Below are 17,500 nucleotides of genomic sequence, written 5' to 3' on the forward strand. Positions count from 1 at the left end.
ATATATATATATATATATATATATATATATATTATATATATATATATATATATTATATATATATATATATATACATATACATAAATACATACAGATACATTAACATTTTTTGCAGGGTAATATTAACTAATGTTTTTCCATTTTATTTTTGTGACTAATTACATCTTTAAGAAAATTGTTTACTAATTTTCAATTATTATTAATGTAAACATATTAATATTAATGTAAACACAGCAAAATATCATTAAAATGTTAAAGTAAAATCCCTCCATACTGATCTATCATCATCACAATATGTAGCGTATAAAAAAAAAACCGTCCCGACGTTTGTAATTGTTTTACTGATGTAGGCTAAACATAACTCACTCTCCATGATGACACGTTCTCGGCTGGAAGGGTTGGATGTAGCCGATCACACAGCTTGCAGCTCGGATGTTTGTGTATGTACCGTCATGTAATGAGATTTTTTTTTCTCTCTCTCTCTCTCACTGAGATAAGAGATTTTTATGCATATGCAACATGTATGTTTTGTCTAGTTTTATTGATAAATGTGACGTTACTTTGTCATTCATGTTTTCATATTTTCCATGCTATATTGTAATTAAACTTTCTGCATTTCAGTAACTAGGTAACTTCAGTATACAGTACCCATATGATTTACGTAATCTTAAACTTATTTCTTATAATGTATACACCTTTTAGTTTAAGGTGTATACAGGGTATGATAAAATGATTTACTAATTTTCAAATAATATTAACGTAAACATCAAAATATTCATTAATGAAAAATATAGTAAACCATGTAAGATTTCTGCACATTTCTTTTTTTCCCCCATCTTTCAATTATGAAGTATTCCACTTAGGGGAGGGATGTAGGCCTAAATGTCAAAGCTTGATTTATTGATGCGAAGGGTAGCACCTGGCCAAACAGGGTCAGTCTCGCTCTCTTCATTTTTATAAATTGTTTAGGTAAGTAACTTCACTTTCAATTTTATAAACTGTTTAATATTAAGTACTGTACTATATTGCCAATTATTTTTATGATTTCATCTTGTGTATCTAGATTGTGTATGGTATTCTCTTTTAATATGGCCCTCAGCTGTAATATTACAATTATTATGGTTCCGACTTACGCCGAATTTCGACTTCCAAGCCATAGAAACAGATCTGTCATAACGCAGGGACTTTATACTCTTCCATCTTTTTATGCATTTCAACACCTAACTCAGAATCAGCTGTTACACAACTCATGGTAGTTCCTAGAGGCCTCTTTTCTGCAATCCTTCACAACTTCCTCCATTACTATGAGAAACAGTCCAGGACTTGCGATGTTCCTTCACGCACATCAACACATGCCTGTATGTCATGATGTTAAATTGACAAGTACAGTGGAGCCTATTCACCGTTATGGATTCGCAGCTTCACCTACTAGCGAACTTCTCTGTGGAACATAAATACACATGTGGAAAATTTGCCAATTCACTTTATTTTTCATAGAAAATTATATTCACAAATTACTGTACAGTACATTTAGTCTAGAAAATATGAAAATACAGTACAGTACTGTATTTTCATATTTTCTAAACTAAATGCACTTTTTGTGATAAAACTTAAAATATTCAGGTATAAGCATTTTTAGATTTTTTGTTGTTGTTTACCAAAATACGCTCTAAAAATGCTTATACCTAAATATTTTAATAGTTTTATCATAAAAATTGCATTTAGTCATGAAGATATGAAAAACCAGTAATTTGTGAATATTTCTATAAGCAAAATACCGTGAACAGGCGAATTTTCCATGAATAAAGTGCTTATGTGTTCCAAAGAGAAATCAGAGAATAGGTGAAGCCGCAAATCTGGAACCGCGAATAGGCAGAAGTCCACTGTATAAGGTAAATGGATGCTAAACTGGCTTTCATGACAATTTTGATTGCATATTAAATACCTGAACTATGAAGGCACACGGTTAAATACTTTATTACAATTCTAAAGTGAATTTTACAGCATCACTTAACTGAATTGGTTTTAGAAACAATGGGAGGTCTCATGAAATACATGTTTGCAGTGCATGGACAATGGACACTAATCAGGAAAAAATAGTTTAACCATAAAACTGAGCTAAAATCTGTTCCCATAGGGTTCAGACTGATAATTCAGCACTTCATCACTGAATCGAACTGAACTGAATACTGTATAGAATTTAGGCCAAAAGCCAAGCGCTGGGACCAATGAGGTTATTCAGCGCTGAAACAGAAATTGACAAGGTTTGAAAGGCGTAACAGGGAAAACCTCGCAGTTGCACTATGAATCTATTGTTAGAAGAGGGTGGAAAGTTAGATGGAAGAGAATATGAAAGGATATACAGTAAAAGGAACAAACAGGGTTGTGGCTAAGGGGCAAAGGCACACTTTAAAGAACCTCAAGTAATGCCTTCAGTCCACCACATAAGGTGCACTGATGGCACTACCCCTTACAGGATTTTAGTGTTATAATTGGTTAAGCCGAAGTAATTGAATTCACTCCATGTTCTCTGGAGAGAGATTACTTGGCCCACAATACCGTACTTGAGTGTGTCACAGCAATCCCAATCCCATGTAGTGCACGTAGCAGAGCAAGGATCTACAGAGCAGTTACACGAAAAGTTGGTCAGCAAATGTGTGGGTGGAGACAAAGCAATCCTCTCCTAATTCATGTTCATTAGCATGCAACTTTTTACTTGGAAAAACCATTTCCCTTAATATTATACCAAACAATACAATACAAGAAGATTTGGGTCAAGACTACCAGTCAAAATTTTCTCTTCCCAATCTCAAATATTGTTCCAAGTTCAACTTCCTCCACTTTTCATGCATGCTTTCCAATCATTCTTTTTTCTACAATGAGCTGTCAAAATTCAACTTCTAAATAGCTTGAATGCATGCTATTGCTGTCACAACTTTGTGGATAAGTTAAAAGATTTTGTTGTATGTACAGAAATACTTTAAAAATATACAAATTTTCACATTAAAATGCCTCTTTAGCTTTAAAATGAAAAAAGAAATCAAAGCAAAAGCAGAAACCAATTAAATGCAATTCAGTGGTCATATTATGGATGAATTGCTAGTCAGGTACGAAATATGGGTAGCAATCAAGTTATTGTTGTACATTCTGGCTAACTGAACTGGGTTAAGCCGAATGTTTGTAAGCTTTAGTAAAAAAAATCCCGTATGAATGCACAAAGCATTTTCTTTTTCCTCCCCCCCTAAAAAATGTGGTACTAAAAGCTCTCACACAAGGATTCAAAATTTTATAACATAAAAGTTCAGAATCTAAATACTTTATAATTACTGTTGGGGTTATAGCTTTTTATTGCATTTACTTCAACAGTTTTCTTTCAAAAATAATGAAATAAAAAATGAACAGGACAATAACATAAAACTTTATATTTTTAAAAATTACTTTCAACAACAAAACATGCATTCTTTTAAGGGCCCAAAGTCACCTAGGAAGGTAACTTGAGTTTGATTCAAGATTAGCTTTGCCCACCCAAAGACATGCAATCATGTGCAAATCGTACAATGTTCACTAACATGCAGACGTACTGTTCTCCCAAATGCTACATGGGTAAGCAGTCCTACTACACAACTGGTCAATGGCCCAGTTTTCAAACCTGTTGCAACACTTAAGCTTAGGTATTTACTAGTCCAAAGAACTTTTTCAAAGCAGGGGTACTGTATGAGCAATTTAGTGAAACAATCTATTAAATAAAATGAACAAAAATGTATCTCCATTCCATTCTGGATTCATGAAATAAGACTAATGGCAAATACAAGGCTAGTAACAGGCCTAAAATTTCTCTCCTGTACTTTATTCCAACTCCCGAGGGAAAACAAGATGAATTTTATACCAATCAGTAAGGGTAAGGATCAACAACAGACCAACATACCCAACAATAAAGAACACTGTTATCTCTTGACAAAAACCTGACAAGTACAACAGGAAATTTCCAGCTTCAATTTAAGGTAGAAATTTCACTCAACTACTGCATAAAAACAAGTTCTAAACAAAAATCATTTATCTTCACATTGAAAAAAATTAATACTGCACAAAATACACCAATTTCTATATTAAGGTTATCAACAATTTCAACAGAAATACACAACTATTCATATAAATATGGAAACTTAAAATTTCATCATTAAACTGTCACTGAATAAATAACCATTACAATGTAATGTTGAATTTAAATAAGTTTATTTGAAAATATTTTCAAATTCCCAGTGACACAAAGTTCACAACTTCATGACCACTTCTAAAACAGGTTGTCTTCATAAAAGTTTAATCTGACAATACTGTATACAAGTCAAAAGTCAGAATATGCTATATAAGAAAATGCATCAAATCATTATTTAGTTCTTGAATACAAGGTTTCTGAAAAATGCCAATTACATAATCTCACACAATAAAACAACTTCATACTTTACAACTAGCCCCTAATGTGAAACATTAAATAGAAAATGATTTTGGGACTGTCAAACTATTAACCGCTCTGGGACTGTCAAACTATTAACCACTCAAGTCAACAAAGACTAGATTTAACAGATCCAAAAACTTAATCAAAAAACTTAATTTAACTTAAATATTCTTATGAAGTGTCAACAAAGACTATGATAAATTTACAATTAGTCATTTAATAGAGACTATACACCAAATAATTAACATTAATACTGAACAAATAACGAACAAAAAAACCCATCTTAGTTCTTCCACTGTACATATAAAATTCTGAAAACCTTAATTAGAAGCAAACTGAGCAGCAAGGCGCCTCTTTGTTCGCAACTTTGGAGCAGAAGGCGTAGAGCTACTAGATGCTTTGCCTGGATCACTGGTGCAGCTGGACCAAGTGTCATCATCATCTCCACACAAAGGGTTAGTCACACCCTGAAAAAGTATCTACATTCATCTCCTAATTAAAATTGCAGAAGCTTTGTTTACACTAAGCAGAACATTCAAATTAAATTAGCTAAAATTTCTTAAAAATATACCTGAAGCCGATTATCACGAAGAGGTACATTGTTAGCCATATCTTCTGTGGTAATGTGTGTAAACAGTTCAGGAGATGGCAACTCACTAGCACTTGGAGGTGCTGCATATTCAGCTTCCTTGACATCCTGAAAGTTATAAAACACTTTAAATTTCAAATGTACTTCATCATTCTGCACATCTGCTTTAAAACTTTGCCATCAAATTGATATTTATATATAGTAAAAGTGATTTCACAATCATTTCTTACTACATAAATCCCAATTCTCAAAGCCATATTATTAAAGAGTGAATGCCCATGGGTTAACAAATGTCTGTTGACAAACAAGGAGAAAAACTAATTCTACGAGTTTTTTCTGCTCTAAAAAAAAGGACATGAAACAACCTAAATGTTAAAGTACCATTCACGGCTGAATGTTATCTAAAATCAATGGAACACCAACTTCCTTTCAGTTCATTTTTCTTGGTACTTCAAGAACACATACAAAGATTAATTCATAAAATTAGATAATGAAAATATCTAATTTTTTAGCCCATTCCATGTTACTTAACCCTTAAATGCCGACTGGACGTATTGTACGTCGACTAAAATTGTCTGTCGGGTGCCGAGTGGACGTACCGTATGTCTACTACAAAAAAATTTCAACCTTCGGTCAACTTTGACTCGACCGAAATGGTCGAAAAATGCAATTGTAAGCTAAAACTCTTACATTCTAGTAATATTCAATCATTTTGCAACAAATTGGAAGTCTCTAGCACAATATTTCGATTTATGATGAATTTTTTAAAACAACTTTTTCCTTACATCCGAGCAGTAACTCGGCCGAAAATTTCAGAAATTCTTTCGTCACTTTGTCGTAATGTTTGCACCGTTTTATATTAGTCATTACATGAAGTTTTATATATGAAAATGTGTACAAATTTATGTAGAATACAACAAAAATAACTCATGGTTGTAGCTTTTATCAGTTTTGAAATATTTTCATATAAATTACGATGTGCCAAAATTTCATCCTTCGGTCAACTTTGACTCAACCGAAATGGTTGAAAAATGCAATTGTAAGCTAAAACACTTACATTCTAGTAATATTCAAGCATTTACCTTCATCTTACAACAAACGGGAAGTCTCTAGCACAATACTTCAATTTATGGTGAATTTTTGAAAAAAACTTTTTCCTTACATCCGCGCAGTAACTCAGCCGAACATCTCAGAAATTCTTTTGTCACTTTGTCATAATTTTTGCACCGTTTTTCTAATAGCCGTTACATAAAGTTTTATATATGGAAATGTGTGCAATTTCATGTAGAATACAACGAAAAATAACTCATGGTTGTAGCTTTTATCAGTTTTGAAATGTTTTCACAAATCACAATAGAAAAAATTTGACCTTCGGGCAACTTTAACTCAACCAAAATGGTTGAAAACCAATTTTAAGCTAAAACACTTACAGTCTAGTAATATTCAATCAATTACCTTCATTTTGCAACAAACGGGAAATCTCTAGCACATATTTCGATTTATGGTGAATTTTTTAAAAAAACTTTTTTTTTACGTCCGCACGTTACGAATTCATGCATAATTTTGTGATATTTTCTCTGTGTTGCTTTGATCGTTTTACAATTTGTTATATACCAAAATCATCGCAATTTAGTGTACAATACAAAGAAAAATAAAATAACTCATTAGCTTTAACCGTTTTGCTCACAGCACGATTTGTATACAATTATATATGAAATTTTTTTCGCGCTGTCATATATTCCAATATTTATATATGATATTTTTTTTCATTTCTGATGGTTGCATACTAAACTCCAGGCAATGACAAAAAAAAAAAGGAGCCAAAAATGAACTCAATCTTAAAAACTAAGCGTGCTGTGATGTTTTGAAAAAAACTTTTCCGCTTCGGCGCTAACTCCCGAACGCCGCCGGCATACGGCATACACTTTTGTAAATAGAGGCTCGGCGTTTAAGGGTTAATACAAATTTAGTTCAATTCTCTCTTCACTGAACTAAGGTAGCCACTTTTCCTTTTCTTCTAAATGAACACCCCTTCAGTTTTCTCTTCCTAAGAGGATGTTATCTCCAAGAACTGTTAATTGTTACCATTTACATACCTATACAGGCAGTCCCTGGTTATCAGCAGCCTCAGTTATTGGTGATCCGGTACTATGGGGCTTGTCTAGCGACGACAATAACTGGGTTTTTGGTGCCGATATATGCCAATATCCACTTGTTGGCAACGATAACCAAAGATCGGCACCAATACCCACCTAACAAGAGGCGCTGATCCCCGCCGATATTCGTTAATTTCCAGTTCCAGGCGGTGGGCTCAGTTACCAGTGATTCGGTTTTAAGAGGCTTGTCTAGTGACTAAAATCATCAATTTTCGGCGCTGAAAATGGCCGATTTACACTACCAACGCCGATACATACCTAACAGAAGAGCTGGTCTCCGGTTATAAGCGCCGATAAGCCCCAAAAATTTATGATTTTCGGTTATCTGCGATTTTTGCTTATCGTCATGCTGTCGGAAAGGAACCCACGCCGATAACTGGGGACTGCCTGTATTGCTGATTTTTGGTTATTGTCACTCCGTCAGAAATGGAACAACACCCCCCAAAACAATAACCGGGACTGCCTGTAATCTGTGTTAGCTTTTGTTAAATTCCCCAGATTGTGAAATGTCCTTGTGACGTATTTCAAGCAATAAAAGTGGAGTCTATGTATCTTGTGCTTTTTCTCATCTATAATACTAGCTCATTTTTCCCTTCAGAATTTTTTTGAGAAGTATAAAAAAGTTAATTCTTCATTGATTAGATCCAGATCAGTCATCAATGTCATCTATTGCTAAATGAAATTATAACTCATAAATACCAACATATAACTGGTTTTCTGATCACTGAGAAAGTAGCTTTCTTGTATTTCTGCTTCATTCCAACTCTGATTCCAGACTTTTTTGTGCATAGTTCACTCCATTCCCCACTCCATCCAGCATTCAAGAAGAAACTGCTACAAACACTTCCAACAAGTCAACATATTTTCAGTGCCTTACCCACAACTGACATGAGACACCCTTCCGGCTACAAATCGCATTTATTTCCTGGATAAAAGGTGCACAGCAATATAGAAACAAGTACCTCTCGACTAGTTACCATTCTTAGGTAATACTATCACACCATAGTTAAAATACTTACTCTGACAGGTAGTTTTGAGTTTGTCTTTAATACTGAAATTCTACCCAAGTTACAATTTTTTTAAAATTACCTGGATAAACTACAATTATGATGGGTGCAATTTCCTTAACAGATTCACTTCAAAGACTTTACATATAACGGGTCAACAGAGACTGACCTTTTTGTTCACAAATCAAATTATTTTATTGTGGCACTCCTTTTGGTTTAATGAAAACCATCGACCTGTTTTAATTTGCTGGTATAAACTTTTCAAGACTACTGAAACCAGAGTCTTCCCTATCAATGGAAATATAGAATTGATGAAAGTCTGCATCCCAACTTGTGTCTGAAGAGAGTAACAATGTAACTTAGAACAATGATAGCACACAATCATCCTATAAGCTTTGAAGTTGCAGTTGACTGTGGAGCCCTGAGAAGTGGTTTGTCACCCCCTCAAAAGCCAGCTTTTCCTTCATTCTCACATTTTCTAAGGGACCAAATCTCTGGATACGAAGAGAACCTGACTGGTTTCTGGGTCAGTGGGGGTTTTGACAACAGGCATAGAAGTCAATAACCTTTCTCTGATCACTTCAGTGACTCCCAGATCAACTCGCAACATATCTCATGGCCTCCAGGAACTCCTGAGGACAAACCCCCACTGGAGATGCAAGAGGTGGTAGGGGGATGCCACAACCTCTACTCCTACCCTTGGCCAGGGTCTTACTGACATTATGGTTGGTTCAGTTGGGCCACAGGATGACTGCTACCTAGGTACTCTTAATGACATGGAAAATACTTCCGTATCTATGTGCCATATGAGGTCCATTCTTGTCATAGGAGATCTTGCTGACCTCTTGATAAAAAAACATACCCAATGAATTCCACTCTCTTATGACAATCACAGACTATTTCTGATAGCTAAAGCCAGCATGGTGAACTAAAGCTTCCACGGTTGGTATAATGACCTCTCTGGAGAGAATGTCTTGCTCTGTTGTTCCACAAGATTTCCTCTATACTAAATGCTACCACAAGCTGGGAGAAATATGGGAAAAAAGTACATGTACACAGACCTGCAGCATGAGCACCTCTTTGCCAGAGAGAGAGAGAGAGAGAGAGAGAGAGAGAGAGAGTGTGTGTGTGTGTCTTGAGCTATAATGCCACAGAGTAATTTTGCTTATTAGTGAAGCACTAAAGACATCAAGAGAGACCACCACCACCATACACTGAAAAAGCATATGGTACGTGTACACGGAACTACACCTCGAGTACCTCTTCATTTCTCCTGTGATAAGTTGTGCACACATGGAATTTAAAAAGTTGAAGTACTGGACCAGTGCAAGGGTCAGGCACTGTAAGAGAATCTTGTGAAACTCACAAGTCACTGGAAAGATTTTCCTTAACCATGAGATGCACAAAAATACTTAAGATAACTTATGAGAATGATCCTTAAAATGCCTCTGATAATTACTCAAAGATGAAAAACCAATGATCATCCCATTCACAGTAGGTAAAGGTAAATGCAGATAATCAGTTCTGGGCCTGATTATTACCACAAAAATCTCACAAATTCATGTTAATAACAAGTACTGACAGCTTCACCAAGCAAAACAATATTTACACTAAGGTGTATTTAATCAGAAAAACCCCAAATTCAAAATTCTCAAGTAAAATTAAAATATTGCAAATAACATGTAAAATTCTTCACCAGGCAAAAAGAAATTACAAGAAAACCAAAAATTGAGGCTTACTTTAAATTAAGCAAGAGCAAATATTTAGCAATATACAAAGAAAACAGCACACTAAATGCAATTTTATTAGTAATCAAAATATAGGAGCCAACAAACATTTGATTCTAAATGAACTAAAATTTTAAACCCTAGTCAGCAAAAAACCTTGAGTGCTCACTACATAGCAAGCAAACTAGCCTTACGACAGTAAAGGATAGCTCTTTCAAACAGGTAGGGGAAATACCCAAAACCAAAACAAAAAAACTATGTATCTTTAAAAAGCTAGTCTAGCTAAAGAGTTTTGTCCTTCACTATAAAAAAAAAAGGGGGGGGGGGCTTCTGAAACTACCAAGAGCAGTGATCACAACACCAACGCTCCACCTACTGGCTAACTGTGAATACACATTCACTTAAGGTTCTCTGAATGTTTATAAAATATATTAGCTATTCCTTTGCTGAAACAAAACACAACAAAAAGCATATGAAATGAAATGGGAAAAGGAAGTAAGGTAAGCCTTGCAGGAAAGTCTGAAAATTCTGGGACACCATTATCAAGATGAAATCTCCTTTAACACAGTGATTACCTGTCAACTGATCCACCTGTTGACCAGAGGGGGTACATGCTCTAACCTACCAGTTCATGATGTAGGCAAGTTTGGAGGACAGGATGTACCCCTCCAGGGATATATGAAAACATCAACAAGAAGCTACACGAGTAAAAACATTAACCATTAAAACAAACAAAATACACAAAGTAGAAACATTCTAGTTAGAGATGAATGTATGTAGTACTGTATTATAGCCAGGTAGTGGAAAAACTTCAAGCTTTTAAAGACAACCATCCCATCATATGCAATCATCAAATCTTGTCAGTTTATTACTTATGAGATTAATAGTAGTAATAAGAATAGGCAAAGACAATGAGGATACATGCAATTACGATTAATAGTAGTAATAAATAATAGGCTGAAACAATGTAGGTGCATGTGATTAAATCTTTACCAATCCGTTCGCATCCACCAGAATACCTGCTTTTTAATACCTGCCAAGTGGTAGAAGGAAAGCAGAAGCAAAATACTGACTCCAAATAACCTGTCAGCTAGTTTCCTCTTAAAAAAAAAAGAATTGAGAAAGTTGTGGGCCGAGAGTGTAGACAATCACAAGAAGTGGGTTTGTTGTGAAATAAAAAAATTAAATAAAAACATGCAAACAAAAATCACCTGTTTGGAGAGTTCATCAAGCGTGTGAATTGAAATAGGTGGTGCCAAGGTACCCGTAAGTGCTGGTGGGGTAGTAGTGGTTGATGTTGCTGCTGCACCAGCTGCAGTACCCAATGGTGCAACAGGTGGAGCAGCCATATTACCCCAACTTAGAGGTATGGTAGGAACCTAGTATCAAACACAAATATAAGCAAGCAAATTGCAAAACTTTCACCAGAAAAATAAAAACTGTGCTATTAGTGTCATTCACCAATTATTGTTAATTCAAGAGTATGGTCTCAATATACTTACAAGTTACTAAAACTAATAAGCAATACAATGCACGCAATACAAGAAACTTAAAAGCAAACACTTGAAAAATAGCGACAAGTGAACAAGGGCAACAAAAAATGTCCGCTTTCAAAGCAAGTGCACAGGCAATAAAATGTTTTAAATTAAAAGCATACCATGTAATGGGCTGGAGATAATGGTGGCATCACAGGATACTGAGGAGACCACATTTGACCCCACATGACAGACCCACCAGTAGGTGCAGGAGAACCTGGATAAACCTGAAATTATGCCATTTTAACAAATTTACCTTAATTTTGAGTTGGTCAATATTGTAACATTTGAAAGATACAGTAAGTACTGTGACTCAGACATTTGTTTAAAGTCGTTGAGTAAATATGGCAAAGCTGAAAATCCCTGACAATTTAGGCAAAGATAGTTCTTTTGTTTAAAACTTCCTTGGGGAGATCATCCTAGCATATCTACATGAAAACATCCTCTTTCAAATGGAAGACTAGACAACTTGCAGCCATCATGATGAAGGGGTGTTTCAACGTCAACTGGATTTACAGTATTTCCATATCTATGGAGGAATTTCACTGGCAACTCCTAGAAAATAGACCAGCTGATGGTGGTGGTTCACCTATCAAATCTACCAGTCATCTAGAAGGGTTTTACATCAGCTGCCAATACCTCTGGAGAACACTACCTTCTCTAATTACAGTGACCCAGAGGCTTGTAAAGGGAGTACCATACTATAGTTCCATGATGCATTATGGCATCTCAAGTTTCATCCGCACGGATACAACTTCTAAGATACCCAACTACTCCCAATGAGCTTTGTCACTCAACTCTTACTCCCTATCATTCCTTTCAAAATAAAATCCTTTATAACCACATTTTTTTTATTTACCTCTATTCTTTCATTTCCATCCTCTGCAAGCACAAGAGAATGAAACACCAAAGTTCCCATTGCAAAGTTATAATTATTCAGTAGCTTAACTAAATCAAGTCAAAACATGAACCTTGTACGACTAGCCAACTCCATTTTGTGATAGACCTTATGGGTTATTTTGCAATGGACCTCATGGGTACGCAAAGAACTCTGACAAACCAAGCAAGGACAAAGGATTGTACCAATTAATACTATCAATGAATTTGGTAGTTTTTGTGCAAACAAAAGCCAACTCTTTCATTTCCTGAAACATATTAATTTAATCTGTCCTGATATACTGAGCACACTTGACATGGTCAGTGAAATGTTCAGTCCCAAAACATAAGATCTTATATTTTATAATTTCTCATATATTTTTTACTACCACCTCTGCTACTCTTAGTCCTTCCACACATTTACACTGGCTTTATAATGATTTAATAAACCTTGTAAGTGGTTCAACTTCTCATTTTTACTTTATTTCTTCAATCTTAATCTCTCACACCCCTACTCAGATCAAATCTAGAGTAATCAATGAGAACCAATTGTTCAGAATTTGAGTTTTAGCACACTTGCTCATGTGCTCCTGGATATAGTGGGGATTTTACTTTTGTGCAAGTTCTTTGGTTAAACATCAATTTGCAGCTTTTATGAGTTATTTAAGGATATCACTTTTTCCTCTCCTTGAGAATAAGACATCCACAAGAGCGATCTCAAGATTTCTCAGTGTTATCAATCTGTTCACATAAACTTGTGAATACAGACAGTCTCCGGGTTACAACAGGCTCAGTTTACGACGTTCCGAGTTTACGATGCTTTTCAAATATATAAAAAAAATTATTTCCTAAGTTACAACACGTTCCAGGTTTACACGCTGACAAAGCCGATCCGACGGAAGAAATATGGCTCCAGAATGGCAGGTAAAATTTTGGAGGTTTTTCTCTTGAAAAACAGAATATAAACTGATGCCAGTCCGATGCCGATCAGAAGGAATATGCATCCAAAATGGCAGAATGGCCAATATTTGGAGTTTTTTTTTTATGAAAAATTTTTAAAAATGCAGGATTTATTGTTTTCAAGACAATTGGAAGAAATATGCACCCAAACTGGCAGAATGGTCAATATTTGTAGGGTTTTTATTATGAAAAACTCAGTAATAAAAATGCAGGATTCGTTGTTTTCAACACACCCAAGGATTAAAACTGAGGTTTTCTTATGATTCTCGACAGTAATATTTCTGATGACTCGGTCCAACGCATATGACAAAGAAAAGTCATATTTGTGGATTTTTTCCATAGAGCAATATTCACTAATTACTAATTTTTATTTTATTTTCATGACTAAATACTACTGTCACTGTCGTGTCTGCTATTAGGCAGCAAGTTTTGTATTTTCTTAATACAAGCCTTTTCAGGATTAATTCCAATGCTCATGATATTAGAGCAGTGGCCACTTACATTATTTTCATTACATGAATTTCGAGGACCTTACCAAATGTTCAGGGTGGAATTCTCCCACATCTCTATTTGAAATCTTTAGCAGCTCTTAAATTCCCTTTCTGATTCTTGGTCACTTTCCCCTTCACTGCCTAAGTTATTCCCTTACAAGCAGTTCATTGTCTTTAATACTATAAGAATGATATTTATTTCTCTGTTATTATTTCACGGGTGACAAGGACCCGATCCAGAAAAAAGGATTTTGACAAAGGAAAATCTATTTCTGGGAGGGGCCGTGAGTCACCCGGTGACCCACCCTGTTTTCATTCTCTCCCTCCCATGGTAAACATCATTCTAGTGGGGTGGGTGCTAACATGGAATGCGGCTAATATTGCCTTGTGTACAGTCCGCTTGAGTACTGCATGGGCTTGTATCGGCACCTCTCTCGTTGGGACTTTTGACATTGGGAATCTTTATAGGGCAGGGTCCCGTGATTGTGACAATCTCACCCTTTACCATACACGACTCCATTTCTTGGAGCTCGCTCTGGGGGTAGTAACCCCAGCTTTACATTTAGCTTTTCTCTGGTATCTAGCAACGGAATTACCTAGAAATAAGTGCTGAATGGACTTTTTCACCGGGTGACACGGGCCCCTCCCCAGAAATAGATTTTTCCTTTGTCAAAATCCTTTTTATATACAAAAACTATATACTAATTTCAAAATATTAATATTAAAGTAACCACAGCACAGTATCAATAAAAGTTAAATTAAAATCCTGTGAAATCATAAAACTGCTTACCGATGTAATCACTTCATTCAACCCCTCTCTTTCTCCCCTCGAATAATTCACACATAATTTCACTCTTTTGAGAATCTAAGTAAGGCCAACTGCCCGTATCTCTCTCTTTCTCTCTCTCCCCCCCTGAATAATCTTTGACGACATGCTACTGGCAGGAAGGGTGGGATTTTAACCAACCACAAAGCTTGTACCTCATAGGCTTTGCATACACGAAAAGGAGGGCGAGTAGATTTTCTCTCGCTCTCTCTCTCTCTCTCTCTGAGATAAAGAGAGAGAGAGAATGACGGCACAAGAATTTTTTAACAAATTTGTGGGAGATGGTGGGGACTAACCACGTTCGTATAATAAATTACTTACCTAATAGTTAGTGGTAATTTTCAAATATTAATAAGATTGTTATTTAATCATATACTGTAATTACAACATTTATGCATTTTTAAAGTAAATATTTATTTCAATTTTTAAACAAAGAAATGTCACACACACTCTTTTGCCCAAAGCATTAAAGCTATGGGGAGGGTGAAACTGTCAAATATGTCAAATTACTTGACATTTCTGACCATGGGTAGAAGATCAATTTCTCCCTTCCTTCCATCCTTTCTCTCTCTCTTACTTGAAATTTCTGACCAAGGGTAGAAGATCAATTTCTCCCTTCCTTCCATCCTCTCTCTCTCTCTCTCTCTCTCTCTCTCTCTCTCCAAAAGGTAGAATGAGAAATAGAGATATATTATAATTAGATACTAAGTTCAGCCCTTCACTCTCTCAGGAAAAGATACCGCTAATTTGAGTCTCTTTACCTATGCACACTGTGTGTGTGTGTGTGTGTGTGTTCATAATGTTTTAAAAATGAGTAGTAAAGGTAGTAGTACATCTTTGGAAGACAAAGAAAAATTACTATTTTTTGTTGTTGTCAGTTGCAGTAGAGAGATATGGATTAACATTCCTCGAAAGATTAAAGTGATAAACCTCTCTCTCTCTCTCTCTTTTGCCCATGCCAGCACAAGAATGGCTGAATTGTTGTAGTGGTAATTCATTCTCTCTCTCTCTCTGTTTAAGATGACTTTGAAATGATGATTAATACAGTAGCAATAGGATAATAATTCAAGCTATATCTGATGTAGGGTAATACTTAAAGTAAAAATGGGGAGCACTGTAGCTCTCTGAAATTCCAAGTCTTTTTCTGGTAGATGAGCGGTGAGGCAGTCTCTCTCTCTCTCTCTCTCTCTCTCTCTCTCTCTCTCTCTCTCTCTCTCTCTCTCTCTCTCTCTCCAAAACAGCAGAATGGTAAAATTTTGGAAGGTTTTTTATGAAAGACTCAGTAAAAATGCAGGTTACATCATTTTCAAGATACTCAAAAGATTAAAAGTAAGGTTTTCTTACGATTTTTGACGATTACTTGAGTTTATGCCATTTTCGGCTTACGATGCAGCATCAGAACGGAGCCCCATCGTAAACCGGAGACTGCCTGTATAAATGCCCATATATACCCTTGCTAGCATATACTTTATATCTTAAGAAAAACTTTTCTACTGTACTCATAGTACAAAAAAGCATCTTTAAAAGTCTTGAATATTACTTCCCTCTAAACATTTAAGAGTATCAAATCATACTTGATCCCTCATATTTGAGAGAAAAGTCTGTAATCCACAATTCAAAAATACTTTTGTGAAGTTTTATATTCCAAAATACTCGTTAAAGCCTCTTCCTATGAATCACACACTTGAGAGATTGGATACATTTAGAATTTCCAGCTAAAGCATAAAAATAAAATACAGTACTTCAAAGTATTTCCACATGAACTACTCACGACTGGTGATGATGGCTGATATGCTGATGGATTCATACCCATTATCAAATGGTTACTGGAATTAGTTTCTGAAAAACAATAAACCCTTACATAATTCCAGGATAACTTTCATTTCAAATCAGAGCTTAACATTACTGAGAAAAAGGATTCAATAGATGATTTATGAAAATTCTGCTACAAAGCAAAGTACTTGGGCACTTTGTCACTTAATGCTTTAGACGGTGAAGAGAGGGAGTTGAGTGGTTGGACAGCAAGACTGAAGAAAACAAATGGGAAGAGATAAGTAACAGGCAAAAGAGAAGTGCAGCTAAAGGCATGATGGAAAACATCTTTAATAATGCCTACAGTACACCACATGAGGTGCACTGACAGCATTTTCCCCAACAGGATACCAGTATACTGTGTAAGGACAACTTATGAACTAGTACCTCACTGATGAAGTTGCATTTTATGAATGAATTTTCTGCAGTAAACGATAATACAAAAAATTTACATACTGTATTAGCTTTAAGCCTAACAAATCTTCATCTAATCATGTCCATTTAATAATATCCTAAAATCAAATTGCTGACAACATTTCTGTCACAGTACTGTATACAAAAGTTTTACCTTGTACATAGTGCTGGAAGTCACACTGGGGAGGTGGTGTAACTTTATGAGTAGGCGGCTTCATTTGTGACTGCTGAGACCCTTGTGCATCACCAGCAACACTGCTACTCTCAGTGCTTGATAAATAGACTATGCTACTGCAAATAAGAAGAAAAGCAATCTTTGATCTAAATCTCACCTATAAAAAGGACACGAGGGAAAAAGTTTTCAGACATTCTTCTGTCAACATGGCACAGTTTGACTACAATGAGTAATTTATTTACCTATATTCTTAAATCTATTCAGATATTTCTTACTAAAATTATATAAAAAAAATGCACCTACAATAAAAACTAGCATTTAACAGTTCAGAAGGAATAAACATTTAAGCTGACTTATCAGCATGATGATAGCTGCTCAATTTCTAAGGCTGCTTACACTATAGCAATAAAAACCATTTCTCATGATTCCTTACATCTGTGGAATAAGTTAACCATCAAAAATATGATTCAAAAGTCCAT

At 35.3% G+C, this 17,500-nt stretch overlaps 1 protein-coding gene across 6 annotated transcripts in view; it reads right to left on the reverse strand.

The window, feature by feature from the left end:
- Nucleotides 1–3,831: 3,831 nt before the first annotated feature.
- Nucleotides 3,832–17,500, reverse strand: part of Marf1 (meiosis regulator and mRNA stability factor 1-like protein) — a 98,110-nt gene continuing 84,441 nt past the window's right edge. For 4 of the 6 annotated variants that reach the window (XM_067088157.1, XM_067088156.1, XM_067088154.1 and 1 more), the window contains 6 exons: nt 17,001–17,137; nt 16,392–16,459; nt 11,590–11,694; nt 11,144–11,311; nt 5,025–5,150; nt 3,832–4,920 (listed from right to left, as the gene is read on the reverse strand). In XM_067088157.1, the coding sequence (XP_066944258.1) occupies nt 4,774–4,920; nt 5,025–5,150; nt 11,144–11,311; nt 11,590–11,694; nt 16,392–16,459; nt 17,001–17,137 (751 nt within the window). In that variant the 3' untranslated portion in view covers nt 3,832–4,773. The remainder of the gene's footprint in view (nt 4,921–5,024; nt 5,151–11,143; nt 11,312–11,589; nt 11,695–16,391; nt 16,460–17,000; nt 17,138–17,500) is intronic. The other 2 variants (XM_067088158.1, XM_067088155.1) reach the window with 1 other exon arrangement.

The sequence above is a fragment of the Macrobrachium rosenbergii genome, chromosome 44 (assembly GCF_040412425.1).
Source record: "Macrobrachium rosenbergii isolate ZJJX-2024 chromosome 44, ASM4041242v1, whole genome shotgun sequence".
Classification (NCBI taxonomy): Eukaryota; Metazoa; Arthropoda; class Malacostraca; order Decapoda; family Palaemonidae; genus Macrobrachium; species Macrobrachium rosenbergii.